This window comes from Dromaius novaehollandiae, chromosome 2 (genome assembly GCF_036370855.1).
Source record: "Dromaius novaehollandiae isolate bDroNov1 chromosome 2, bDroNov1.hap1, whole genome shotgun sequence".
NCBI classification, from domain to species: Eukaryota; Metazoa; Chordata; class Aves; order Casuariiformes; family Dromaiidae; genus Dromaius; species Dromaius novaehollandiae.
The window spans coordinates 15,440,230-15,466,586 of record NC_088099.1 but is presented as its reverse complement, the minus strand read 5'-3'; the positions used below and the strand labels follow the sequence as shown (position 1 = coordinate 15,466,586).

The following is a 26,357-nucleotide window of genomic DNA, read 5'->3' as shown; positions in this document are numbered from 1 at the left end:
TTTTTATATTGAATACTGTTCTACTTATTTTTTTTTCATTTATCTCTCTCCCTTCTCTCTACAGCTCCCAGACAACTCTGCTTTGTGGCTAGCGAACTCCATTTATTCATAGTTCCTTTTGCTTTTTATTCTTCCTTCTTGCTCCTGTCATTTATAGCCATCAACAAAGCCACTACCACCAAAAACCAATCTGCTCCCTCACCATTTACAAGTGGTAGAAAATCTATTCTACAGCCAGACTGTCAACTAAATGCAAATTCTTAGTATTTTTAAGTCATATTTTCATTATTTATTTTTGAATGAGTATGAAATCTTTACATGTTTGTCTTTTACTCCCTTCTCCGAATGGCTTATGTCATTCACCTGTCCTTTGCGCAAGGCAGATTCTCAATACCTGTATTAGCATCTGCCACACTATTACATTGGCTTACCTTGCTTTATATGATAAGCCCTTTGCAAAGCATGATTGTACAACAGCAAACAGATTGTGGCATGCACATTCCTATGGCATAGTATAGCCACATTCAGCTATTTGAGCCTTTTTTAAAGCTTTCAGGAACCTTTTCATACTGGTAATCTGTTTTCAGCATAGCAATCCTATGTTGCCTATTCAGAAGACTTTTAATAGTAGAATTTTATGTATTTATATCTCAAGTAGAATTCATGCAGTTGTTTGGAAAGAGACATAAGTTTATATCCATTCTACCTGTACAGAGCAACATTTTATACAAACCTTATACTTTCCACCAAAGGAGTTCAAAGATCTCTATACATTGTGATGTACATATTACCTCCATTTTATAGGTGAGGAAATTATTATATCAGGAAATTTTATTATTCAGTAGAGGAAATTAAAAAATTTCACGTAGTAGATCTCAATTGCCATTTTGTTTTTCTGCTGCAGCAGAAATATGATAATTTGTGTATCTTTAACTCTCTAGTCAATCCTTAAAACATTTCTACCACCTTACACTATTGCTAAGTATTCATAATACTGTTTTCCAATTATAATCACTTCTTTCATGGAATGAATATGCAACAAGTAAGTATATAACAGTTCAATTAGAAACATGGGGAGAATTTAGAATGGCGAGTTATTTGCCTGACTATGACTACCTAAAGGTTTCCCCAGTTACTTCTTTCTTACAGCTCCACAAGTGCTGGTAAGCTGACCTAAGAATGGGGGATGAGAAAACAGACCATGTCAATTATGTCCTCAAGTCTCCTTCTTCTAAAGCTTTTCTCACAACCAAACCAAATGTCAAACTGCACATTCACAACTCGTTTGATCTGTTTTTGTCCTTCAAGTGGTGCTAAATACTGTGAACAGCTTAACTCCAGTGTACTCAGGTTTACTTTGGCATGTTTTGGTGCACTGAGAAATACGCCTTTCAAACTATCAGACACAAGGTATTAGCTAATTGCTTGTGATTCCTGTTTAGTGTTTATAAAAATAGATTTTGATTACAAATCCTAAAAAATTGTCAAATTAAAAAAATACATCAAAATGTTGTATTTCAGACTGTGCATCTGTGCTTTGAAGTGTGAAACACTTCAGCATTATCGTAAGTTATTGTGTAAAATCAAATCATTAGAAACCCAAGAAAATAAAAATAAAGGTATTTAATAAAAGAAATGTAAATAGATTAGTTATAGTAATATAGTATATTAGTAATATCTATATAAATAGATATTTGGTACTCCCTTCAATGACAATAACCCCCTAACCTTCCAAATAAATAAAACCTGCAATTTACATGAAGTAACACAATGTAGAGCTAGCTGAGGTACTGGCAAAGCCTCACAGTTGTTAGCTCCGCTTTCTAACTGAGTTATACCTGTGACTCAGCAAGGCTTTTCCTTCCTATGCTTCTGGCACCCACAAAAGTCAAGCCGGTATCTTACCACAGCACTAATTTAGGCAGTACCAGTTTTCAGAGGCTCCAGCAATGGGCAATAGTGAAAAATTCTTAAAAATAAAAATATCTGTAATTTGCTCTTAATCTACTCACACAGACTCTCAGTCTTTCATCCAGTATAAAACAGAGTTTAGGAAAGGAAATATAACTAAATACCTAAAAGCCTTCAGATGTGTAACATTCTTATAAACATACATAAATACAGTTGGGAAAAAGCAATTTACTTCAACTTTAACAATATTGCTCAATACTTGCCTTTCTAAGGACATACTGTTCTTGTTTCTATTTATAAACCAATTGAAATGCGTATTTTTCTTAACATTGCTGGCAGTTTATTAAAAAAGGACAGGTAAGTTAGACGATCAGTTTTATACACACTTGTTACAGTAAACTTGTTGCTTGCCTAATCCGTTCTGTATTTCAGATGGCTCAGGATTCTGTTGCATCGTTAGAGCGCTGGCTACATCTGACTTTCATCACATTTACAAAATAAGTTGTGAAAACAATGGTTGTATGTTATGACTGCAGTTTCCTGTGACCGCCCTACAAGTTCTGCTTTTGTCCTTCTATTCTTTTAGAGGCAGTGGAAGAGTACAGATAGTATTTAAAGACCAGCTAAACCTTGAGTGGTCCATGAAGAGATCTGTGATGCAATTAATTTATGGTAGTTCAGTCTCTTCCAGATTCATATGCCCACTGCGGAATTAATTTATGACCTATGACAATAAGTATAAGCATGTAGTCTTCAAGGAGACAAAGATGTAGACATCAAACATCAGGTTGCATAAGTCAAGAAATATATAAAACATTGTGAAAAGAGCCTACCAGTGAGCTTCATTTAAATGTTAAGTGAAAATAAATTGAATGCTTAGCTAAAAAATGTCCAGTAAATGTGAATTATTTCTGGCACAACAAACAACTTGTAAGTTCTTTTTTTTTCTTTTGCAAAGAATATTTAGGGCATTTCAGATATCATAAAGTGAGTAAAGGCTTTTCTTTACTCCAGAAGTTATATTTCATCATTCTTCAATGTACAGGAATGTGTAGGTGTGGAACAGTCCAAGAGATGACGTATGTAACACACCAAATGGTTATTAAGATGAAAAAATGCATAGAACAACCATTTAAACAACAGTCAAGACAGCAAATAATGGAATCATTTCTATAATTTATTAAATACAGTATTATTTCAATTAGAATGCCATTTTTTAAATTTTTGTCAATCTAATCTATATAATCTTCAGAGGTCTGAGCCCTAACTAAAAATAAATCTGTAAGTAATATTTACATAAGCAGCATATCCCTTTTCCTGTCTTTACTGATGCCATGACAATCTATGAACTTTTCTTTCAACAAAATTTTCCGTGTCTCGTAAGATTGTAACTGAAATATACCTAACTCTTTTAACCCAGTTCTTCAAAAAACATGTTAAAAAGATAGTGATGAAGACCCAATATGTAAAATCAGTTGTTTGAAGATGACATAAATAGTATTCATACTGATTTATTATGTACTGGTAAAGTATTTATTTTCTGTGCAAAGGGCATAAGCATTTATTTTGGTGGCAATGCCAGTTTAAGTGGTTGCAACTCCCTGGCTCCTTCCTACTCATGTGTTAACCACTCAGTTAAGGCAGTATTTCTTGTGTGACTGTGCAGACCAGACTTGAGAAGTGATGCAGGTTAGAAGTAACTTTTTTTCCATATATATTGCTTTTAACACAGATTACCTCCCAGATATGGTTTTGGTTACACAAGCACTTTTATCAAAATAACCGAGGCAGTGGGAATGAGATGTGAGCAGCAACTGGGGACTGCTTAACTTGGCTTTGCTTCTTGGGTTACACTCTCTAATTTAAAGAACTTCTCCCTCTGTACACTAAAGCTGAAAAACAAACAAACAAAAAGAACAAACAGAACTGTTACTGAAGTGCTGATATCTCCTTGACTTTGTAGGATATGGTAGCAGGTTGAGTGTTTCAGGTTAGAGAGAAAAGAGGACTCAGGCAGTCATTCTGCTGGCAGTGAAGTGCCTGGCTTTCAAATTTATATTTAGAATCATCTTGCGTAAATTCTGATGATCATAAAGCATCCTATCGTGTGTGGTCTTCATATGGATTGCATTTGAAATTAAACTGGTTCAATCAGGGACTGATACCCACTTAATTAGAACAATTTTAGAATGATTTCAGTAAAGCCAAATCTTTTGTAGCACAGAATGGTTTGGCCTCAGCTAACAAATATACTACCCCAACCTTGCCACAGTAACAATGTAGCACTTTCTGTTCATTACCCCCATCTTCCAGCCCACTAACCTGTATGTCAGCTCTTGCATGGCTCACTGAAGCTGGTAAATCATCCTTGCATTAGCAGAAACTAAATCCCTTCGGCAATTCACTCATTCGTGTGACTTGGAGTTTTCTCAGACTGGAGCTTCAATTTCCAGTTTATCATTTAGATTCCTTATTCCATTAAAAAAAGAGAAAAGAGGTATAATAAAGATAAATCAATGAAGCTTCAAAGCTGCTTGCAACTTATTTGAAAAATAATAGAAAATAACTACTTTTCCAACTTTACACTGCAAGAGTTCTACAGAAATTCTCCATGTGCTTATAAATAACTCAGCTAGTGGTTTTCTTCCTCACTGTTTATAATCAGAATTCCACTTTCACAAATATTTTATTACGTATTACTAGACTCACAACACCTACTTTTGGCTTTATGGCTATACTAAGCAAAGATGGAATTTCTTCCAAAGGCATCACCAGTGCCTATTCTCAGTATTTTTATGCTTTCCTGTTCATTTGATTATGTTAATATTCTATGAAATATTTTCTCATTCACCAGACGTTTTCAACTAAAGCAAGTCCTCTGATGAATGGATATTAGAAGTTTGTACTTAATGGGTATTAGAAGTTTGTACTTAATGGGTCAACTATACTAGCAGAAAAGGTTAGGAGTATAAATCAAGGGGAAAGAAACTCCTATTTAAAATTCTGAAAAGACATAAAAACATATGCAACAAACGAAGGGAACAGAACTCAAAACAGGAAGGGGGTGTTGTTCAATATTTCAACAAAGGAAATGAAGGATGAAAACTGAGAACTTTCATAATCAACAAGGACATTCTAAACATTGTATTGTTTACATTGCATTGCAATTTTGATGTGTTAAATAAATTCTAGGAGGCAAATAACTAACTCAAGTGGCCGAAGGCAAAAGCCTTTGCAGATAAATATAATTCACTTTCTCCATGAAGTGTGAAGCCACAAATAGTTGTTTTCTGAACACAAAAAATCAATACTTCAGTTCTCTTCACTCCATGAAAAGACTGAACACTTGACCTGTATGAATGTACTACTAATGCTGACATACATATTCTCCAATTCTTTAATGACAGTGAGTCTTGTGGAATTAACTTAGGCATTTCATTCTTATTGACACACTATCGAATAGTTTTTCATAAAAATAAAAAAAAGGTAAGTACATTAAGTAACTTCAGAATACGTATGGATGCATAATACTGTAACAGACGTACAGCAGTATAAACCCTCCTTGCATTACTTCATAAATGTTGAACAAATAGTAAGACCTATGATGTTAAAACACCACTAGCACGACAGCTGATGACCCAGGCCTCTGAGGAACCCAGGTGTCACTAAACCGGGGACGCAGGCTTCTGCTTCCCGGAGCGAGAAACACCCCAGCGTACAGCAGGGACCAGACATGACTCACACCGCGCAAAAGTATCCCTTGGCAGCGAGCGGGGAAAACAGGAACTGCGCTTTATCTCTTAGCAGTTTCTCAGGTATTTAGCCAAATAAACACAGAGCTTGATGTCATACTCCTAAAGGAAAAACACACACTCGCAGCAGTAACTGCCTGGAGGGACAGGCTTTCGGTCAACACGGGAATGTGGGCACAGGCGCCAGCCCCGGGGCCGGCCGCGGCGCCCTCCTCCCCGGAGCCCCGCTCCCACCGGCCGCGGCGGCCCCGCCGACCGCCCTTATCGGCGGCGCCCAGGCGGCACGCGGCGCAGCCGCGCCACACCCCTCTCCTCGCACACCGCAAGCGCCCCCCCGGCGGGAGCGGGGCCGCCCCCGCCCAGCGCCCCGGGGAGGGCCGAGGCGGCCTGACGCTCCCGGCTGTTACCGGCTCCACGCGACCCGCGCGGCGCCCCACGCTGAGAGGGGCAGCAGCGCCCCTCCCCCCCTCGGCCAGGGAGACGCCGAAGCCGGCGGCGCGGCGTCCCGCCCCCCAGCCAATGACGGGCGCCGCCGGCAGCCCCGCCGCGGCGGTTGGCCAGGCCGCCAGCCGTTGGGCGCCCTGTGTCCAATCGGCGCCGGCGGCCGCGGCCGCCGGAGCGCAGGCTCCTCCTCCTTCCGCGGCCGCTGGGGCTGGGAGTCGCCGCCGACGCCATTTCCTCAGCGCCCCCGCGGCGGCGCGGCTGCATCAGCGCTGACGTGAGGGCGACGTGCGGCTCCGCCCGGCCCAATCCCCCCCACCCCCCTGTGACGGGGGCAGCACGTACAGGGCGGCGGGTGAGTGCGGGAGGGGGCGGGGACACGTGTGCGCGCAGCCCGACCCCCCGCGGGGCCTGCAGCGGGGCAGCGCAGAGGGCAGCGGCCGGCCCCGGCGCCGCAGGGGAGGGGGGCGCGAGGCGCTGTGGCGCGCTGCCTGCCCCTGCCGCCGGGAGCGCGCTGCGGTGCCGCAAGGGAGCGCGCCCCACGCCGCGCCCGCCGCTGGGGCCGTGCCGCCCGCCTCGCTCGCGAGGCCCCGAGCGCTGCGCAGCCCGCGGGGCTCCGTCTCGTTGCGGCCGGGCCCTGGCCGGGGAGGGGCACCGGCCCGGCTAGCCCGCCGGCGGCCCGGGGCTTACTGGGGCGGAGGATGTGGCGGGGCAACGCGCCGGGGCCGTCGGCGGCCTGGCTGGGGGGAGAGCGCTGCGGGCGGGGCCGCGGACCTGGCTGCTCCCCTGCGCGCTGGGTTCCCCGAGCCGGGGCCGGGAGGCCGGCGGGGGAGCCTGGCAGCAGGCTGCCTGAGGGCTGGGGCCTGCTTAAACTTTGAGCTTTCCGCTTGCATCCGCCGCTGCCACGCCGACGTTTTAACTTAGTGCTGGGAGGAGCCGCGCGTCTTGTGGCGGCCGAATGATCCCGCAGATACTGACATGTGGGAAGGATCCTCTTGTCTGTTCCCGTTTACAGCAGGCGCTGTACCGTCTCGGCAGGACTGTTGGGATGGTTCGTCCAGCGTGACAGTCAGTGTGCTTGCTCTTACAGTGAGGGCAAGTTGGGATTTTCTGATTTTTTTTTTTTTTTTTTTGAGCGTTTTGGTAAGATGTATATCCTAGGATGAGGGGGGAAAAAATGAAAGCATGTTAAGAGCTTAGGAGATGTAAAGAAACTAAGTATTCTGTTAATACTGAAAGCTTTACAGAAAGAAGTTGCTATCAGTTTGATCTGCTGCACTGTTGCTCATTTTACGTCATTGAACGCTGTCACCACCTGGCTACTTCACATAGCAGTGTAGCAAAACAGATTTTAGATTTCATAATTTAGACTTCCTACTTAAAACACAAGGCTCTTCTGAAACTAATACATGCTGAGAGTCTCCACGCTGTGGATGGGGGCACCACTTAATGCCAAACAGGTGTTTGTAAATTCACTTCCTTGCTTTTCAGTAACTTCCCTGTGAGTAAAAGCCTTCAGAGGAATATCTAGAGCAAAGGTTGAAACATATTTCTTAGCCTTTTCCTTATAATTTCTTTGGTAGTAAGCCATCTTTGTAAATGGTTTCTGATGTATAAAGTAATGCTGAAATAAAGAAATTATTTTTAAAATGTGTCTGGGTATTTAATTAGAAAAGTCATGTATTTCCAGTAGTGCCAAATTCTGCACCAGTTTGCTTTCACAGTTGAAGCTCACCAACAGACATTAAATACAATATTAAAAAAAAAAACCTTGTAGAACAAACTGCAATGTGGGGATAAAAGGATTTTTTTTTTTTTTTGGTACCTCTATTATGCAAGGGTATATTTTGATAGGGCTGCTATGCTTAACTTACTATCTATGGAGAAAAAAATACTGAAAGGTTCATATGTTTAAATGATTTGTAATCTTTTAAGTTACATGGGCAAGTTTTTCCTTTAGCTGTTGCTGTCCTTTAGTATTGTCCTGTCAGTGATGCTACTGTTATCAGCTGAAGAAGCTTTTGATGAAATATGTTTCCTGACCCCGAGATTTGTTTTGGAAAGGAGAGTAGAAAATAGGTTTGCCTTTGCCTCTCTTGGGTATCCACAACATTTTTATTATCACTGTTTGCAAATGCTCTCTCCTTGCAGCAGAATAATTTTCCCCTTAAACTGGTGCTTTTCCCTTTTAAACGTGGTGGTATTTCACTCTGCCCTGTGTAGAAGTTCTGGCAGTAGACCAGAATCCTGTGTTGACCATGTAGTCTGGAATAACTTTGGGATCACAGAAGAATAAGCTTATAGTAGAACATATTTTCTTGGTATACCTTCAGAAAGATAACACTTAAACTGACTTGACACTAAAAAAAGTCTCTTTAAATTTGAAATACATATAATCCTTATAAAATAGGTCAGTGTTCACCTGCCACTGACCTATTGTACGGTGTCCATCACTGTGTTCACATTGTACAATGTACTCTACTTTTTTGTGAGAAATTCTTTTTTTCAGCTAGTAGTAGCTTATATGTGCTACATGGTTTTGAATAAGAAATATGAATATTTCAGGGCTTCTATAAAGTGAATAAATTCTGACTATACTCCTAGCCATAGGAATAGATTGCAATGAATGTTGGTAGTACATATTCATTATATTATCTTCCATGGTGTGTGAGCTGTTCCAAAGCTTTATGGACACATTCTTGTATTAACCCAGTGGAGCATTCATGTTTTAGTTTCTATGGACATTCTCAGTTTGCTGAAGGAGGAATGTTTTTCCTACCTTTTGAAAAATTATCATTGTTATATTGGATACATATTTAAAAACTGGAATGGTTCAGTAAGTTAACCATCCTGTTAAGCGAACTGTGGAGAAAAACTTGGCAGTATAAAACATTCTCCTTGAATTGCTCAAATTTTAGTGAATTTCAGTGGATCTTTAATTCTTGAAGTGCATCTAGAGAAAGCCATAACAGAAGACAGAAGTGTTAAAAGAATTATTAGGTGTAAAATGTCTTATTATGAATCTAATCTGAACCGATATTGGCATAGAATATATAACTTCTGCTGGCAGAAGAAAGAACTAATGTTAGCCCTTGAGATCTCAAGTTGTGTAAAACCTGGCTGCCAACAGCTATAGTACTACAGCTGCTGTGATCAGTGAAGTGCTTAAATTGCAAGGTCCTGCTGGCAAAGTAGTCTCTTAAATCTGGTCAGTAGGTACCATTAGAGGAATACAGGTTTGCAATATGCTTCTCTATATCATTTGACTAGATTCCTTTCTGACCATGCAGGTAAACTGATGTTTTCATGCCTTCATTTGAGGCAAAAAGTGTGGAATTTAGGTGGGGTTTTTTGTCCCCTCAAAAAATTGTTGTGGTATGTTCTGTAACACACTGCAGCAAAGGGAGTTGAGTTCATGTTTAATTAGGTTTAATGTAGTTGACCTGTAACGTGTAGGACTTAATTCAGGAGCCAGGAGCAGACTTCCTTTCCTGTCTGCTTTCTATCCTTGCGTAAGACCTGAGAAGAAACTTCAGTAGCTGTCAGCCAGATGAAATAGCTGAGAACACACTTCAGACCGGGTTGCTGTGCCCTAGTTACAGTAACTGAACCCGCTGATCCGAATCTAAGAAAGTTAGATTTTTTTTCTTCTTCTTCTTAAAAACCCACAACTGTGTCACTTCTTCCTTCCGTGGCCCTAACCTCTCATATCAAGTAAGTTATGCTAGAAAGCGCGCCGGGGGCGCGGGACCCCGCGGGACCCTCCGGCAGGCGCCGGGTTGCCGGGGTTCTGCTTGTGACATCAGCCGCCCGGCGCTGCTCCGGCACCGCAGCCTCTGGCAGCTGAGCAGGAGCCGGAGAGAGCCGAGCTCTTGTTTTAAATCACACCCGTCTTCTGTTATGACCAAGTGTGTCAAGAAATACGGAAAAACACCTGGAAGGTAACAGTATTTTTATACAGCAGATACATTTGGAGGCTCGCTCTATGGAGCTTAAGCTCACAGGTTTAATTGAGGGTTATGGAGTTGTTTATCCTATGAAACTTAGTCTAATTTTAAAACCTGTAAAGCGAGAAGAATGGTTAATCTGTGGGTCTTGAACCACATGTAGTTCACAGACAATCCAAGTACAAATCCTAGCCTGGGATAGTATCGCATGAGCTTTGAGAGTGGTGCGCTGGCACGTGGCTGCGGGCAGCCTGAGCCTCGCCTGTTAGGGGATGAGGCCCGAAGGAGCAGCTGCAGCTGGTGCTGGCGGGCTGAGCTGGCGTCCTGCCCTCCCTGCCGGTCAGCCTCACTCTGCAGTGGGACCCCAACACTGTTGTCACCTCTCTCCTGAGAACCATTCCCAGAGCTGCCTCTCCCTGCAGCTTTCCAAAGTACCTGTTTTTCAAGCTGCTGGCACTATGAAGATCTGAATGTGGGAGACTGGGAAAGTATGACTTAGATTCATCTGATAGTTTTGAGAGAGATGTTTTCTGTTCACTCTTAGCACACTACTCTGAATATAAAAGAGTTTGGAATTGCTCATTTCTCTCTAGATGCCTAATAACCCCCCCCATACTATATTATTTATGTGTGCATGTACTTACCTTTAGACAAATGACCATGGAAATGGTTGAATCACAACAGGATGGAAATGCAGTGGATTCCATGCCAGAGAGAGATGTTCATAATCAGCCAGGCCAAAGTCAGATTTCCCCCATATCTCAGGTAAGCTGAAACATGGAAAGATGAGAAGAATCAGTACGAGTGATATTCAGAACTGTTGCAGCTTTTTATTGCTGACTGTTACATTATCAATTTGTATGAGCTTATCATATTTCGTCAGTTCTTTCTGTTATTAAATAGAGAAAATAGTAAAGGTATACTGAAAACTCTGCCTACTGTATTTAACAAAGGGCTAATATTGCATCAAGGCTGTTAAAAAGTAACACTTCTAGGAGACTGGACTTTTCAGAATGTACTACAATGATCAGTAGGCGTAATTTTTTTTCATTTTCTGAGATAACTGTACGTATTATGCAGGTGGAAATAGGGTCCTAATAGGTTGAGATGGCCGCAAGATCAAGCACAGTGAAAAAAGTTTTGTATCCTGAAGATGTGTTGTATAACAAAAATGAAAAATGAATGAAAATAATTACAGTTCTTTCCTAGTTCCAGGTTTTGTACAGAATGTGTTTAGTCCTGCAAGCACAATTGTAAGGTTTGTTTGTTGTTGTGTTTCATCCCTGCACATCCGATGGCAGTGTCTGTTTTTCTAAAAATACATTTTATTTGTTCGATGCAGTAATCGTACCTGGATTTTTTGGTAGTTAATGGAAAAAAAAACCTAATAGCAATTCTCAAACATTAAAAATACTCCTCTGAGATACTCAGCCATGAGGGAAATAATGTTGTTCTTGCCAGTGCTAAGATTTGTAACGTCAGCAAACTCTACAGATCCATTTACAAGGGTTTTTAGAAACTCTTTGTCAAGCCTTTGGAACTGTTTAAAAAAAAATCAGCTTATAGAATTTTTCAAGATCAGATGTTACTCAGTAAGATTCCTGTCCAGACGAAGAGAGGGATCCTTGATTGTTTCACACCATGTATTTGGAATGTTAAATACTTGAAAATATACCTATAATGAGAATCAAGGGTGAGTACTACTGCTTTTTGTTCCTACTGTTTTTTGTGTGCAGAGTAGGTCTCCAAATATTTTTGAAGATTTTTTCATTGTTGTTTTTTGTTATCTGCAACATGTGGTTGTCGTTTTGGAACCTGCAGCACTGAGAATCTTTTTTTTTTCTTTCCCCTTTCCTCCATTAAGAATGGAGCGTGGAACCAATAATTTTATTTGTTTTGCTCTGTTCACATCACTCCTTATTCTTCCTTTCTGATGGTTCAGGCTTATAGTAATACTTACTTACAGTAATAGCATGATTTCTATGTAGAATCTGTTATTTTGTGCAAGAGCCTCTGAATAAAAAAAAATCTGTGAATCCTGTCATTTGGGATATTTAATATTGAACTAGAAAAAGCTGCAGCTAATATGCTGTAGGAGGACTTCTGGGGGGTCCCCAAGGAGAGCACGTTTTATGTTTATCTGTGTTTGACACTTGAGTCCTTTCAGGCGGTGACTGGTGTGGTTCAGCCACACTGAGCAGGTGCCTTAGGTCTTTCAGTTATAAGTACTGACTCTGAAATAGTAATGAGTCTTGGTCAAATACCAATAAAATGAAACAAATGGGGTAGCCTGGAGTTTGCTCCTCTCTGAGGGCTCAGGAGAGCAGAGGGTTTCCATCTGGGAATTCCTCTTCTTGGTCAGAAGGCCCGAAGAGCTTGCTCCGACTTTTTCCAGACCTGCTCAGCTCTCGTAACTGAGCTCGAAAGCCTTGGCCATCCAGAAAAGCAGAGTGAAGGGATCGTGCCATTTTTGTGAAAAATGGCAGTGGCAGGCAGTCCGAGGGCTGTGGGGTGGCCCGCGGGCTGCCGGGGGCCTCATCTGCCTGGCGGCTCCCTGGGCCAGGCTGGGCGCTCCCCTCCCGCCGCTGCCTTGGGCAGCTCGGGCTCGCGCCTGTCGTGGTGCCGTGAGGCTGCCCTTCGTCCGGCAGACCCTGCTGCGGAGGAAAGGGGGAAGCCGTCGCGCCGTCGTTGGGCTTCTTTGGCGTGCGATGAGGAGGACCCTGCTGGCGTACCTGCCTCCCTGGCAGGCTCTGAAGGTGAGGCGCTTTGTGTGAGGTGAGGGCTAACGGCTAACGGCTGGCTGAAGCCGTTTGCTGCCCTGTGAAGCAGGGACCCTGGGGAGGAAGAGCGAGCGATCGCCTCTGCGCCCCACCAGGTGCGGGACGGCAATCGTCCGCGTTTCGGAGGGGTTCGGGGCTGTGTTGGTCCAGCGCACGTGTGCGCTCTGGGCGAGGCTGAAGGGCGGCTCCTCTGCCTCCCTGCGGGCTCTGGAGGAGCACCATTAGGAGCAGACAGCCCTTTGAAGTGCCCGAGAAGCAGCTTGCTCCAACTTCTAACCCTTTTCCCCCATTAACTTTCTGGCAACTGTGCAGGAATAGAGAGGGGAAGGATGACCTGGCTCTTACCAAGAGTGAAAGACGCCTATTTGCTGCAATTGAGGGCTGCTGCACGGATGTTGTGGTGGTGGTTGTTGTTGTTGTTAGCCAGATATTTTTTCAACATTGGTTTTGTTCAGCCAGAAGTAAAGCATTTTAATGGGTTATCTTGAATATTCAGTGTGCTGCTTTCTGTATATTACTTTGGCCAGGGAATGACTAGCAAAATGCTGAAGCATACAACTGCATAGGAGGTGTAACGTTTCTCTCTCTCTCTCTCTCACACACACACAGTATTTTATATAAATATATATATATATTTTTTTTCCTGGAGTTCTGACTTTTTAGGGAAATACTTGCTTTTTATTTTGAAAAAGGGGGACAAGATATTCAATAGGATGATAATATCTGGAGAGCAGACATGGTTTTGTGATGAAGTATTCCCAATGTCTCCCCCCTGAAACTACTGACCCTGCTGGGCTGTGGAGCTGTGGTGTAATTAGATAGCCTCCATGCTAAAGATTTGCTATTACAAGTTATTAGGAGAGAAAAGGTTGCAGCAGGGATTTTCTAACCTGTGTAAAAAATAGTTACATCCTCCTGCGATTCTTTTTTGTGGTGAAAGTAAAATTACGTTCTTTGCAAAAGTTAGCAAATTATAATATAGGAAAAATGACATGCTTGTTTTGTCCATTGAGTTAAAATTGACAATTTTTATCTTTAAAGAGTTATTTATGTTGTAACATTGATATAGAACAAGATGGCATCTGTAGTTGAATTTCATGCATCCCTTAGTTTATAATAATACGTGATAAATAACATTTATAATGATAAAAAATACATTGAGATTGTATTGTTTTGGTGATCCACCCATCAAAAGAATTATGTAAAAAATGTCAATTTGTAAAAGTATTTGATAGTTGTTGTCTTCAGAAGCTGTTTGAAGTGTACAGAACTACTGTATAGAAGCTTAAAGCTATTTCTTCAGGGAAGAACAGAGGTTTGAGGCGGAAAATTTCTCAACCAGTTTTTAACCAGGTCCCATGAGTTGCATCTCATATGCATAGTCGTTATACTAATACACAGAGGGCTGTTTTTTAAGAAGCTAATTTGGACTTTTTAAATAGTTGTATGATATTGATCATAATCAACCTTCTGTCTGCAAACTGTTGCATGTGCATTGCTATTTGGAGAGAAATTAGTTGTTCCTTTTACAGTAGTCTTAGAGTCCTTATTGCACTCTGCCTTACCCTGTGGTCGGTTACCTTAATCCACTGTTTATAATACAGAAATATAAGAGGAGCGTACTTTGACCTTTTTCAGTTCTGACAAAATACCCCCCCCTTCTCAATTCTACATTCTTGGTGGGTTCTTCTTTGAATCACTTTTTGGCTTTGCCATGTCCTGTCTGTTAGTAGAGCTATGTCTGCTGTCTTGATCTGAGATGTCTGACCTCTTGGTGTTTGCCCTGGACCAGGTGTGAGTCAGGATTCGCAAAGTGATAACTGCTGTGGGAGCTTTCTGGATGGGTGCTTCCTGAAGCCTGGAGTACGTGGCTATTGCAAGTTCGGACTGTTCAGATTTAGCACTTCAGGGGTATCCTCCCTGTGGGCTCTCAGCACCTGCTTTAAATGTTGCTCGTGAGGAACTGAGCACCATAGAAGTTTGCCACGCCGCTGATCATACTGTTTTAAAACTGGCCCAGCCAAAAGCAGGTTCAGAGCATCTAGCAAAGTTGATGTTAAAGCTTTATGAACCTGCTGCCTTGTCACCGTTTTGTTTGTGCCTCAAGTGTATCTAGTCACCAGATGGCTGAAATTAGCTTAAGCTTGTTGAGGTCAGATAACTCATAGGTGACCTCTCTCTTTGAATGAATGCATGCCTCAGCATGAAGATAGTTCTTGATCTTTTTGCTTGCTGCTTTGCGCTCTACTTTTTCAAGAGGGAGGCACGTGTATTTCCTAACATACAAAGTATGGGACCAGGCCACCATGACAGAATGTGTGGTTGATATTTTTTGAAGCCATTAGGTCTGGCTGTTGCACACCTAGGAGGTTAGACCCCAAAATAACATTACAAGATCCAAACTCTCAGTGCCATTGCTGGGGAGAAAACCCTTACACCATCTAATCAGATGCTTAATGAGTTAAGTTTTCCCTCACCCTCCATGTTGCTGAGTTGCTTCTGTGGGTTGTTCTCAGTCATTATGCTAGACAGCCCTTGAAAGGTAGCATTGCTCATCACTGATGTCAGAAAATAATTTTTTTGCCAAGGCTGCTTCAGTCAGTGTTTATACATGAGTAATCTGATAGCCTCAAATGTCAAAGGGTTCTAGTATTTCAGTTAATGCAGGAGAATGCAATTTGAAAATAATGCAAAGTGAAATGTGAATAAAAAAATGTTTTAACAATTTTAATATTTATAAAGAAATGCAAAATATGAGATTGGAAAGAGGTTTTAAAATCTCAATTATAGAAAATAAACCTAATACAAAAGAATCATAGATTTAAAATATAGCTCATGCATGTTACAGTAACAGGAATTTGTGCATTGTGTAACTTTCAGATATTTGTGGAACTTAGCAAGTTGTGATCAAATCATCTGTTTAAAATAGAAATGAGCAAACAAGCAAATAACTTTTTGTTTTCATTCAGTTTTAAAAGTAATGTTGTCTCTTCCGCTGCCTCCCCTCCATTTAATCTCCTATCTGAATTAAAGGGAACAAAACATTTTCTCCTGTTCGATCGTAAACTTCAGTCTAGAAGAGTACTAGCTGAGTTTTGGATTTTTTTTCTTTGTGTAGTTAGACTGAATAAGGAGCTTTTAAATGAATGCAATGTTTCTTGAGCTTGAATGCTGGGTTACTTCCTCATTCTGTGTGCCTGACCCATTGTGTACTAAACACAGGGACTAATAAACTGTTGTTCATATTGTCCTGTTTTGTGTATGTTGTACTCGGGACGTTCTTTCAGATGCACTAGAGTATTGTATCAGATTACTGCTATCTTTGCGAGAGCTGCAAACTGAAAGGTTTGGTGAAATTGTCTTTGTAATATGTTTTGAAAAGTTAGTGTGCTTTGTAAATGCTTACGCTGGCTCCAGGTTCTTTCCTTGAAGCTTGGGCCTATGGTGATGTCAGCTTTGCCTAGCAGAAAATGGATCGTACTCTTCAGACCTTCAAGGCTTTGTAGATCCTAGTCTCAAATATCTGTTTCTTAATTGTAGTGGTAATGTTTATTTTATAGATTGGGAAGAAGGCTTCTGTACCCTATTTACATGTTGCCATTTTATACCATTTAAGGAATAATTGCTTCCATTTACAGGTTAGAAATGCCCTCAACTGTTTTTATTTCCTGAGAATCTGTTCAGTTTCCTATAACAATGGAACAATTACATAGTGATTGTTGACAAGATCCTGTCTCTGTTTCCTAGAAACATTGTTTCTTGAAGATAATTTGAGTCAACATCTGGTCTTTTTGATAATAGTGCATCTTAACAGTCATTAAAAACTTTCTCTTGCCTCGAGAAAGGAACATTTCCAAGACAAGTAATAACTTATGGATCACGAATAAAAGCTTCTTTAATGCTTGAAATTAAAAAAAAATCTTCAGTCTGAATATGGAAAAAATACAAAACATGTTTTCTAACAACTTTTTTTTACTCAGCATTTCATCGTGTTTTCTTGTCACTGTCATCTCTTTTACCTTCTAGCGCTCAGAAATTTGTTTTCTTGGGGTATTTTGCATCAGCAGATGATCTCTTTTTCACCAGATATATTTCTTGACTGAGAACCAAGCCAGGAAGGGGGAAATACCAGACTTTTAGATAGACCAATGATTCATTCTTGTACCTGCAAAACATAGAAATAAGGGTTTTTAATGCAGTTCTCTTTGAATTTCTGAAAACCACAATAGCCTTGATACTGTTTGTTATTTTCTTCTATTTCTTTTCTCTCTGTGTCTGAGTTTAGAGATGTTTTATCACAGAGAAATTAAGGTCTGTCATAGACTTTTCCCTTTGCTTCAGTATTTGTTTCCGTTAATAGATTTAATAGTTCTAGCATAAATACTGAGCTATTTTGTAGCCCAAAGATGTTTTAACTATTTCTTAACCCATTTGTCCTCTGGATACAGCTGGCTAAGAGGCAAAGGCGAGATAAAGCTGTGAGCTCTAAAATTTGACGAGAAAGGGGGGCAGATGTATTCCTAAACAGAACAGGGCCACCATTATTTTTTCAGCTGTTCCAGCTTTGAAGATTGTTCTCATCTGTCCTTTATTTTTTGGTGTTGTAGCAAGGTTCTGCTGGCACCAACTCAGTTTTTCTCGATACTATGGGACATATAACGAAGGTGTTTTAAACTAAAAATTTCACAAATTGAAGAGTTGTTTTAGTCTAACAATTATTTTGCTATCCAGAAAGTAATGTCTCAAGACAGCTGTCTGAAGAGCAAAAGCTGAAGCTAAACTTTTAAACAAAACAAAGCAAAACCAAAAAAAGTTTTGGACTTTTTTTGAATTAAGCATATTTTGCCCTTTGTGTTGTTGCAGCAATATGCCACTTCAACGTATACTGATATTTCTGGTTACACATCTTAAGCTTTTTGCTAGCCTTCATGCTGGAGACAGCAGATTTAGTCTTTAATAGCTCAGAGTTGCTTTCAGTTAAGAAGAAAAGATGAAGTCTCTGGAAAAAATTAAGAAAAAAGACTCAGTTTTGTATGTAACAAATTTTAAGCTTTCAATTACTCATTTGGAAAGATGCACACCAAATTCTTACTAGTAAAGCTGGTTTATTTCTGTGTGTGACAATTACACACATAAGCTCTCTTAAATTTCACATCAAAATCAGTTCATTTTAGTATCACATCTAAAAGCATTTGCTGAAATCTTAAGGCATGTTACTTAAACATGATGATTGTAATTTTTGCAGGTTTCTGTAGCTGCGTCAAGTGCTGGAAGAGGATCTCCAGCTGTAACTCTAGTGCAGTTGCCTTCTGGTCAAACTGTTCATGTCCAGGGTGTCATTCAAGCCACACAGCCCTCAGTCATTCAGTCACCACAAATGCAAGCTGTTCAGGTTAGCTCTTTTATTCTTATGTTTTCATGAATATTTGGTGCCTCTTTCCTGCCCCCCCTTCAGTTTCTCTTCGTTCCTACCAGTGTTGCAAGTTTTACTCATAATAGGGGGTGTGGAGGGTGGCAAACTGCCAACTGATAGCAGCCCTACCAGCATTGTGTAGCGATTCCTTAATACTTCCTGTTTATCTTTAAGAAGTTGTTATCTTGGAACCCTCAACTTGTGCAACAGCAAATTTGTGTAATAACGTGATCGTATTTTAGTGTGTCTTGCAGTTTTTCTGTTGTGCTCTATTCTATGAACATCTTGTCTCTAATGAGACTACAAACTCGTAAGTTTGCAAGTGTCTCTTATATTGTATGTGTAATGCAAGCATTATAATTTAAATTATTTCTTATTGTTTTTAGCAAGCTCTGCTAAAAGCATCTGGTATTATTTTTTGTGTGTGTATACATAAACAGAAAAAATAAGGGGAGCTTCAAAATAAATATTTATTTGTCAAATCTTTGCAAGTTTAAAGGGGCTGGTACAAAGTGCTTAAGGGTTTTCAGAGCTTTTAAATAGTGAAAAATACTGGACTGTATCTTGCACAATTTAGAAAATGACGAGGGTTCCCCTTGGTGTTTTCCATGAGGCTAGGAGTGCTTTTGCCCCAGTTTTCTTAAAATCTGATTGTGAAATTACAGCTGAATTGCTTCTTGCAAACAGAATTGATGTCTCAGGTAAGAGAGGCTAGATACCAGTAATTTAGTAATTGTTTTGCCTGCAGTCATTGTAACATATTAAGGAAAAGACAAATGTGTTGTCAGAAGTCTTCCTGAGAAGCTACCTTTAATATTTGAGACTTCTTAGTAGCTTTCAGCTGTGATAGAGAAGTCACACAGAACTGTGATATTTTTCTCAGAGGTTAGAGAAAAAGAATACAGGCTTGGTCAGATGTTCGGTGCTTTATCTGTGACCAGTAGATACAGATGATGGGATCTGGTAAGGCTTTGAAATTCTAGATCACTGTTGAAACAGGGATAGTAGATGGCAAAAAAAGTTTGGTTAAACTTTAAGTCAAATCAGAGTATTCAAAATAAATATTGCCTTCTGGAATTTTCAACCATGATTTACCAGAGCATGAACTTTATCAAATAAACATATTATAGTCATTCCCAATTTCCGTCACTATTTTTTTTCAGTTCAGCGTAGTCGGGACAAACATGCAAAAATAGAGTACTTGCTCCACAGCCTGAAAGGAGGAATTTCTCCAGAATCTTTTGCCAGCTGCTGCTGTTTCTTAGGGGAGCAGAAATCAACTTTTTGTTGTATTGAGCAAACTCTGTCTTTCTTGCCTTTCCTGAAGGAGTAGAGACGGGAGAGTCGTGTTCTGATTAATACCGGCTAGTTAATTCTAGGTTTTCGCTTTGCTTTCATTTGTACATGTTAATGGTAAATAAGGTGATTCTACCAGAAGGGCTTCATAGATGCTGTAAAACGCTTGTAAAAGACTCCATTACAAAGTTGGCTGTGGCCGTCCTGTGATCCTCTTAAGTATTTTTTCCTGCCACCTGGCATTTCCTCCTGTTCATTTCCCTTTAACTTGGTCTCCTATCTCTGCCAGAGAGTGAGAGACTTGGAAATATGGTATAAGATCAACCCTCTTTTTTTTTTTTTTTTTTTTTTTTGGTTTTTGTTTTCTAAGTGATGTTGTAGTCTGCATGACCTCTCCCTCAAACACCTGCAGCTTTCAACAGGAAAGCAATTTCAACTTTGTTTTTGTTGCTTTCTGGATGAAAAAAATATTTATCTGGATCATGTTCTTTACTGTTTTGTTGTTTTACTTGTAAGAAGGTTTGCGATTCGGATTATTTGACTTTTGTGCTTGCTTTCCCCCCAGTGTTTCAGGTATCGACAGACTAACATGAGCTTGAACTCAAATGTGGTCAAAAGCAAAACAGTACATTAAAGTTAGAGAAGTCTGACTGATGGCCAGGAAAAATGGCAGTGGCTTTCTTTTGTTAGCCTTGTGAACATGCTTGCTTGCTATTAGAACAAGGTGAAATGTTAAATTTTCCTCTTTTGTCCTGATTAAAAGCTTTGAAATTTCTTGAAGCCTCTTCATTTTCTCTTCGTATCTTAAAATGCATAAATTTTCTTGTGATTTCCTCCTTCTCTCCCCAAAGTACTGTTCCTGACTCTTTGGGCTGTCTTCAGGAACTAGGGGGTGGCTGTTGGAAACTCTTACTGGCATGGGAAGGTTTAAAGGGACTAAGATCCTGTTTTCCTGTTGTTTGTCCTAGGACAAATTGATTTTCTTTTTTTTTCCCCCTCCTGTGGAGAGCTCTGTTTTGAGATAAGATGCCCCAACTCTTGGCTGTGTAATATTGTCTTGATTTTGAAGGTTTATGCCATAGGCTTAAAGGTAGGTGATCCACAATTAGATCACCATAGGGCATTGGATAGAAATGCCCCTGAGAAGATCTGTTTGCTGGACAGCATTGGTCCATGCTCTGAAAGTAAGAAGCCAAACAGCTCGAAGCCTTTGTTTCTCTTGTAGATCTGAGTAGTCAAATGAATCAAGAAAATAGCACATTTTTCTTGTTCAATAGTCACTTTCAGTTCCATATAATATATTTTCTGGCAAATGGTATGATTCAGCTCCAGGTTTCAATTTCTTTTGGGGTAATTTTAAGAGAACAGAACTTGTAAAAATAATACTAATAAAATCCTGAGAAAATGAGACATTGTGGACTTGTCAAAAGTTTCTAGAACTTGCACAGTATTGCTAAGCTATGTATTTGTATGTATGAATATGTATTGATAAGTGTAATAATTTACTAAGTATGTATATTTAAATAAACTTTTCTAAATACATTTGTGTGCTGTGGTTATGAAGAGATTTTTGTGTTGTATATTAGTATTTAAGGTATTAGTGCAGCATTCTGCATTTTACATGTAACCTGGATTACTTTGATTTTTTCAATGGAAGATGTCATCTTAAGTGCCTGTATGTTGTTAACCTCATAATTTGTGATTTGCTGTGGGAAAAGAAGTCTGGGATCACACAATCTGTGATAAATACATGCACAAACTTCCTGTATGTGAACACGGAAGTAATTTTTGAAAACAATTTTTTGCTTTTTTTTTTTTTAATTGAATGAAGTTATGAATTTCAGAAACTTTGCTATTACAGGTAGCACCGATTGCAAATGCAGATGAGTCTGCAGAATCAGAAGGGATAATTGATTCTCAGAAACGTAGGGAAATACTTTCAAGAAGACCTTCCTACCGGTAAGGATTTCTTGTTTTTGTTGGTTTTTTAAATGTAGCTTATACATTATGGCAGAACTGTCTGATAAAAGCTAGTGACTTAGTTTTCTCATGGATATGGAATTTTAAATATCTATAAAATTATTTATATTCTGTTTTTAGAAAAATTTTGAATGAGCTGTCTTCAGATGCTCCTGCAGTCCCAAAAATTGAAGAAGAAAAGTCAGAAGAAGAAGGAGCGCCTTCTGGAATTCCTGCAATGGCTGTGCCAACCAGCCTCTATCAGACTAGCACAGGGCAATACAGTATGTTTGCAAAGATACTGTGTAGTGTTGCAATATGTACATGTAGGAACAATTTTGTTTCCAAATAATTCCATAATGAAGTAGAGGTGTTTGATGAAGAAGAATGAGAGAGCTCTGTATTTCTAAATAATTTTGTTTTTTATATTTAATTTTTCTGAACATGAGCATGACAAACTTTTAGTCTGTTTCTTGTAATGTTTGTTGATTACTAAATTTGTAGTTTCTAGAACTCTCTACCGCATTAAAAATGCAGAGGTGAGGCTTGCATGAAATGAAAAATGTTGGTACAGAGTTATCTTTTATACAGGTGTTCAGTGTTATAAATTACTGCAATTCCACATTACTGTATTTTGCTATGTATTAGTGTTACATGAATGGCAATTAGTTAGGAACTTTTTTAAAGTATAAGGTTGGAGGGTTGGTTTTTTGTTTTTTTTTTTTTACTTCGATTTGCTTTTTTTTAAATGTCCCATCTCTCTTCCTCTGTGTTCAAGTGAGCTTAGAGTATGAATCTTTTTCTACTTAGAATTTTCCTTCTGTAATGGGCCATCTCTCTCTCCTTCTCCAGTGTTCAAATCTTAAGATTGTATTAACTGTGGAATTAACTGTAAGTTGTGGTCTTTGACTTTTTTCATCCAAACACTAGTTAAAGGTTAGATTCACAGTTCTATTCTATTCTATAGATTTTTTGAATTCTTGAGTTTATTTTGAAAGCATTGAAAAGCTATCATTCCTGATAGTGTTGTTGGGCTATCATCTAAGGGATTGTCATCTAAGGAATTCATTTCCCATAACTTTTTTTCTGAGTTTGTAGTGGATAAAACCTCACTCCTAGTGTTATTTTTCATGTCTTTTCATGTGTGGACACACTGAAAAGCAGATATTTTTCGTATAATATAATGACAGGAAAATTGCAAAAGGATTGTTGTTTTCTGAAACATTTTTGAGAACACAGGAAGTCTATTAACAATGGGACTACAGAAGAGGATAGAATGGCGCTCTAGTAGTCCCTATTGTAGTCCCTATTAGAATTCTTCAGAGTTATTTTTAGTTTGTCCAACCAGAGCCCAATTATCAACTCTGAGAAAGCAGAATTTGCATATAGTATTACCCACCCTCCTGCATAAAACTAATTTTGCCTGGGCTTCCTAAACTGCTTTTCTTTACCTTTCTGTAAGGTGTGGACATAAATAAATGTCTGTGTCATGATGTCTAGTATCTCAAGTGCTCTTTTCCCCAGGCTTCTGGTCATGCTTGACAGTTATCCAGTCCAGAATCTGGCAGATACCCTTGACCAAACCAAATTCTTTTCTTGAAATGTTTAAAGAATTTTTTTTTGTTTGGGTTGGGTGTACTTTCAAAAAAACAAAATTGCAATTTCGGGCTTAAAAGGAAAGCTCTATATTATCTATACTATGTTCTTGTGATTCTTCAAACCTTTAGGCTTTCTGAGAAATTAGGAGTTAAGATTTCTTAATCATAGATTCCTCTGGGAAACCAACTTGTACTTTTATTAGTAATGCCTTGCAAGGAGACCATTCTCATTTCTTAATCCAAGGATGTTTTAATTGGAAAATAAGTATAAATTATAGTGACGGGAAAGCATATAAAAGAAAAATGAAATTATCATCAGTTCTTTTCTCTTGTTCAAACAGATATTTACTTTTGAAAAAATCAAACAGCAGAGTGTGTCACCAACAATATGCTCGAGTTAGTGGAGTCCATAAAAAATTTAATTAAATCTAATTTATCTTAATTTAAACTTGGCATTAGCATGAGCCAAGTGTAGAAGAGTTCTGTTTTATGCTGCTCTTTCTTTGAATAAGTTATATTCATAGCCTAAAACATGTGCTGTGAATTTAGGACAATTTAATCTATAAATACTTACTTAATAAGTTCTCTGCAGTATTCAGTAATTAGGCATTACTTCAAGATGCAATGTCAGCCTTCATAGGCCCTGCTGGTTTTGGCTTAACCTCTTTGTTTCTAGAGCTTTGTCTTTTTTTGTCTTTTTCTTTTAAAACTTACCTGTGTAAGTTAAAATGCCATATATCTTTTGCTGCAATGAATTCTTTGTTACCTCTATTTCTGGTTAGGAAAAATTTCATCAAAATGTCTCTTAGGATGCTGTTCATTACCCTTGAAGTTTCTGCTTGCCAGAAAAGTTAGATTTGAGGTTGAATCCAAGCCGCAGCAAGGATGGGCACCTACTGCTAAGTATTAGTAGAGGGAGTCTTACTTTGGAACCTGCCAAAGAGAGCCTGGCTGTTAACTTCTAGTCTTTGTGCTTTTAGGGACAGGTTTGCAGCATTTCCGAGCAGGCTGCCTGTGATCCGCAGGAGCTGCTGTCAGATAAATCCAGGAGCATTGTAGGAATACAACATCTCATGTTGATTTCAGTGTGGGTATGATACAGAAGGCCACTGCATGTGTCTCTCATCTTCACCTCTCCTTTACCTCAGCTTATCACTGTCATATCTGAGTATCTCTGTCCTTGGCCAGCAATGGTTGCGTGGGTTCTCTTGTGTAGGCATCTTGTGTAGCAGTTTAACCATGAAGCTGTTACAAATGCCCATGGCCATGAATAACTTGTGCGGTGTCACTACAGCAGCCTGTAGCATGCCCTGCTTCAAGACAGGTATCACATGCTACTTACTTTGCTAATTGTTTGTTTTCTTTCCTATATTGCGCAGGACAGGCAATTTGGAAATAGACTGGTATTTGAAAAGATCATCTTGACCATCCCAGCCTCTGGAAGGCTGAGAGAACTATTTTTGGGAGAACTTGATAAGTAAACATCTGACAAAAACACTTGTTTCTATTAGCATCAATTTTAGCTATTCTTTGCTTACTTTTTTACCAGCCAAGATGGCATGTTGCCATGGCTGTGGTTCAGAATGTCTTTTTCCTCAGAGCTTCTTGGCTTTGGCTTAGGGGACCAGACAGACTGATGGACGTGACCAGCTAGATAAAATGTTTTTCCCAGTTACCTTCACCAACATTTATGTTGACCTTTCTATAACGGGAGTTGATAGCTTTTCGTAAGGCAAGTCTTATATAAAAGCCATGTAACCTGAGTTAACTGCAAAACTGCTCTGTCATATTGGTTACTGAGTACAGAAAAATTGGTTTGCCTCCTGAGTGGTGATAGTCTGAACATGCAGTAGTTGTTTGTGCTGTTGGGGTGTGTGAATCATTCCTCCCCCCCTTTTTTTTTGCCTGCTTGTGCATATCATGATGATTTTTCTGAAACAGTGCACGGGAAAGTAGTACTAACCAGTGTCTTTGCCATCTGTTTGGGTTGCTTGCTCTCTTAGGGCAGGTTTTTAAAAGCTGGAGAACTAGGAAATCCTTTTGGGAAATGCCAGGTTTAGTTGTTTTTTCCCTGTTTTGGAAAGGAGGGAAAGATCTGATCTGTTTTTCTGAATTAGAGCTGTTGATCATACTCAGAGAATGATGTTAATAGGATCACTAGTCTTTGGTCCTAGCTAGAAGATAAAATGTCACTTATCTACCTGTATGATACAGAAGTCCAGGGATTGTCTGGAAAAATCCTGTAGTCTTCATAGAAGTCACAATTTCAAGTAGGGCTGTATTGCAACGGATGTCTGTACAGTGGTTGCGATTAAGACAGTGAATGGGTGGGGAGGGAGTTGTTCTGGTACTCCGGTAGAAATCAATCCTGTACAGGAGATAACTGCAGGAGTTAATTTGTTGCTGTTTAGAAAGTACTGGACTGTGCTCTGAATAAATAGTTGCAGTACAGCTGTTCTATAACTGTCCATTCAGTTTCACTGTGGCGCTAATTAGCTGGTATGTTCCTGCGCTGATACTTTATTGCTCAGGAACCCAACCTGACATCTTTTTTTTTATGTGGTATGGTACTGTGATGGTATAGGCATGTCATCTTTGGCACTAACCTCTCTGTGAGGCAGCATTCAGCTGTGTATAGCTTCAATTTCTCTGGGAAGTAGAGGTGACAAATTCTGCTGGAAGTTTGTATGCTGCTGGGAACCCACTACTGTCCTGGATGTCACAAAGAAGAGCGGGAACGATGATTTATTTTCCTTAGTTCTCTCTCCTCCGTTCTCTCTCAAAATGGGATGCTTTCTGCATTGGAGGCCAGGCCAAAAGAGCATCTTATTCCATTTTTCCTAATGCTTTATGGAACTTGAGTGTAGTGCGCGGCTAGTTCCTACGTGATGTGCTACGTGACACTACTCCAAGAGTGGAACTGGAGGTCATGCTGATCTCTGTTCCAGCAGTGCAGGTAGGGCTCAGTACTTCATTCAGTGTGTTGCATGAGAGGAGTTTCTTTTTAAAAAAAGAAAAGGGGGAAAAAAAGCTAATTTAGTTGCTGGTAATTGGCCACCTTGGTAGATAACTCTACTTTGAAAATATTACCTGAGCTTCTAGTAATTATTTAGTATTTTCTAGTTTACTAATAACAATTTGCAAATCAACTGTTCTTACTTCAGTGCTCTTTGAAGTGGACTAGGTTATTATATCATGTTGCATTTCAAGATAAGCTACTTTTGTTGAGTGTCTATCTCCAAAACTCATTTGGGATCTTA

General features: G+C 39.8%; 1 protein-coding gene and 1 long non-coding RNA gene across 8 annotated transcripts in view; one reads left to right on the top strand and one right to left on the bottom strand.

The window, feature by feature from the left end:
* Positions 1-3,067: 3,067 nt before the first annotated feature.
* Positions 3,068-6,202, bottom strand: LOC112984021 (uncharacterized). 3 transcript variants are annotated; one of them, XR_010387559.1, is made up of 4 exons: positions 6,071-6,194; positions 5,654-5,765; positions 4,234-4,380; positions 3,068-3,803 (listed from the first exon to the last, which is right to left on the bottom strand). It is a non-coding gene; the product is annotated as an uncharacterized LOC112984021 (long non-coding RNA). The 3 variants fall into 3 exon arrangements; XR_010387558.1 differs by lacking the exon at positions 5,654-5,765 and having other exon boundaries at positions 6,071-6,202; XR_003259379.2 differs by having other exon boundaries at positions 5,654-6,181.
* A 131-nt stretch (positions 6,203-6,333) lies between these two features.
* CREM (cAMP responsive element modulator) overlaps positions 6,334-26,357 on the top strand; it is a 34,315-nt gene continuing 14,291 nt past the window's right edge. For 3 of the 5 annotated variants that reach the window (XM_064505785.1, XM_064505784.1, XM_064505783.1), the window contains exons 1-5: positions 6,334-6,459; positions 10,702-10,816; positions 18,077-18,223; positions 21,402-21,499; positions 21,641-21,783. In XM_064505785.1, the coding sequence (XP_064361855.1) occupies positions 10,706-10,816; positions 18,077-18,223; positions 21,402-21,499; positions 21,641-21,783 (499 nt within the window). In that variant the 5' untranslated portion in view covers positions 6,334-6,459; positions 10,702-10,705. The remainder of the gene's footprint in view (positions 6,460-10,701; positions 10,817-18,076; positions 18,224-21,401; positions 21,500-21,640; positions 21,784-26,357) is intronic. The other 2 variants (XM_064505787.1, XM_064505786.1) reach the window with 1 other exon arrangement.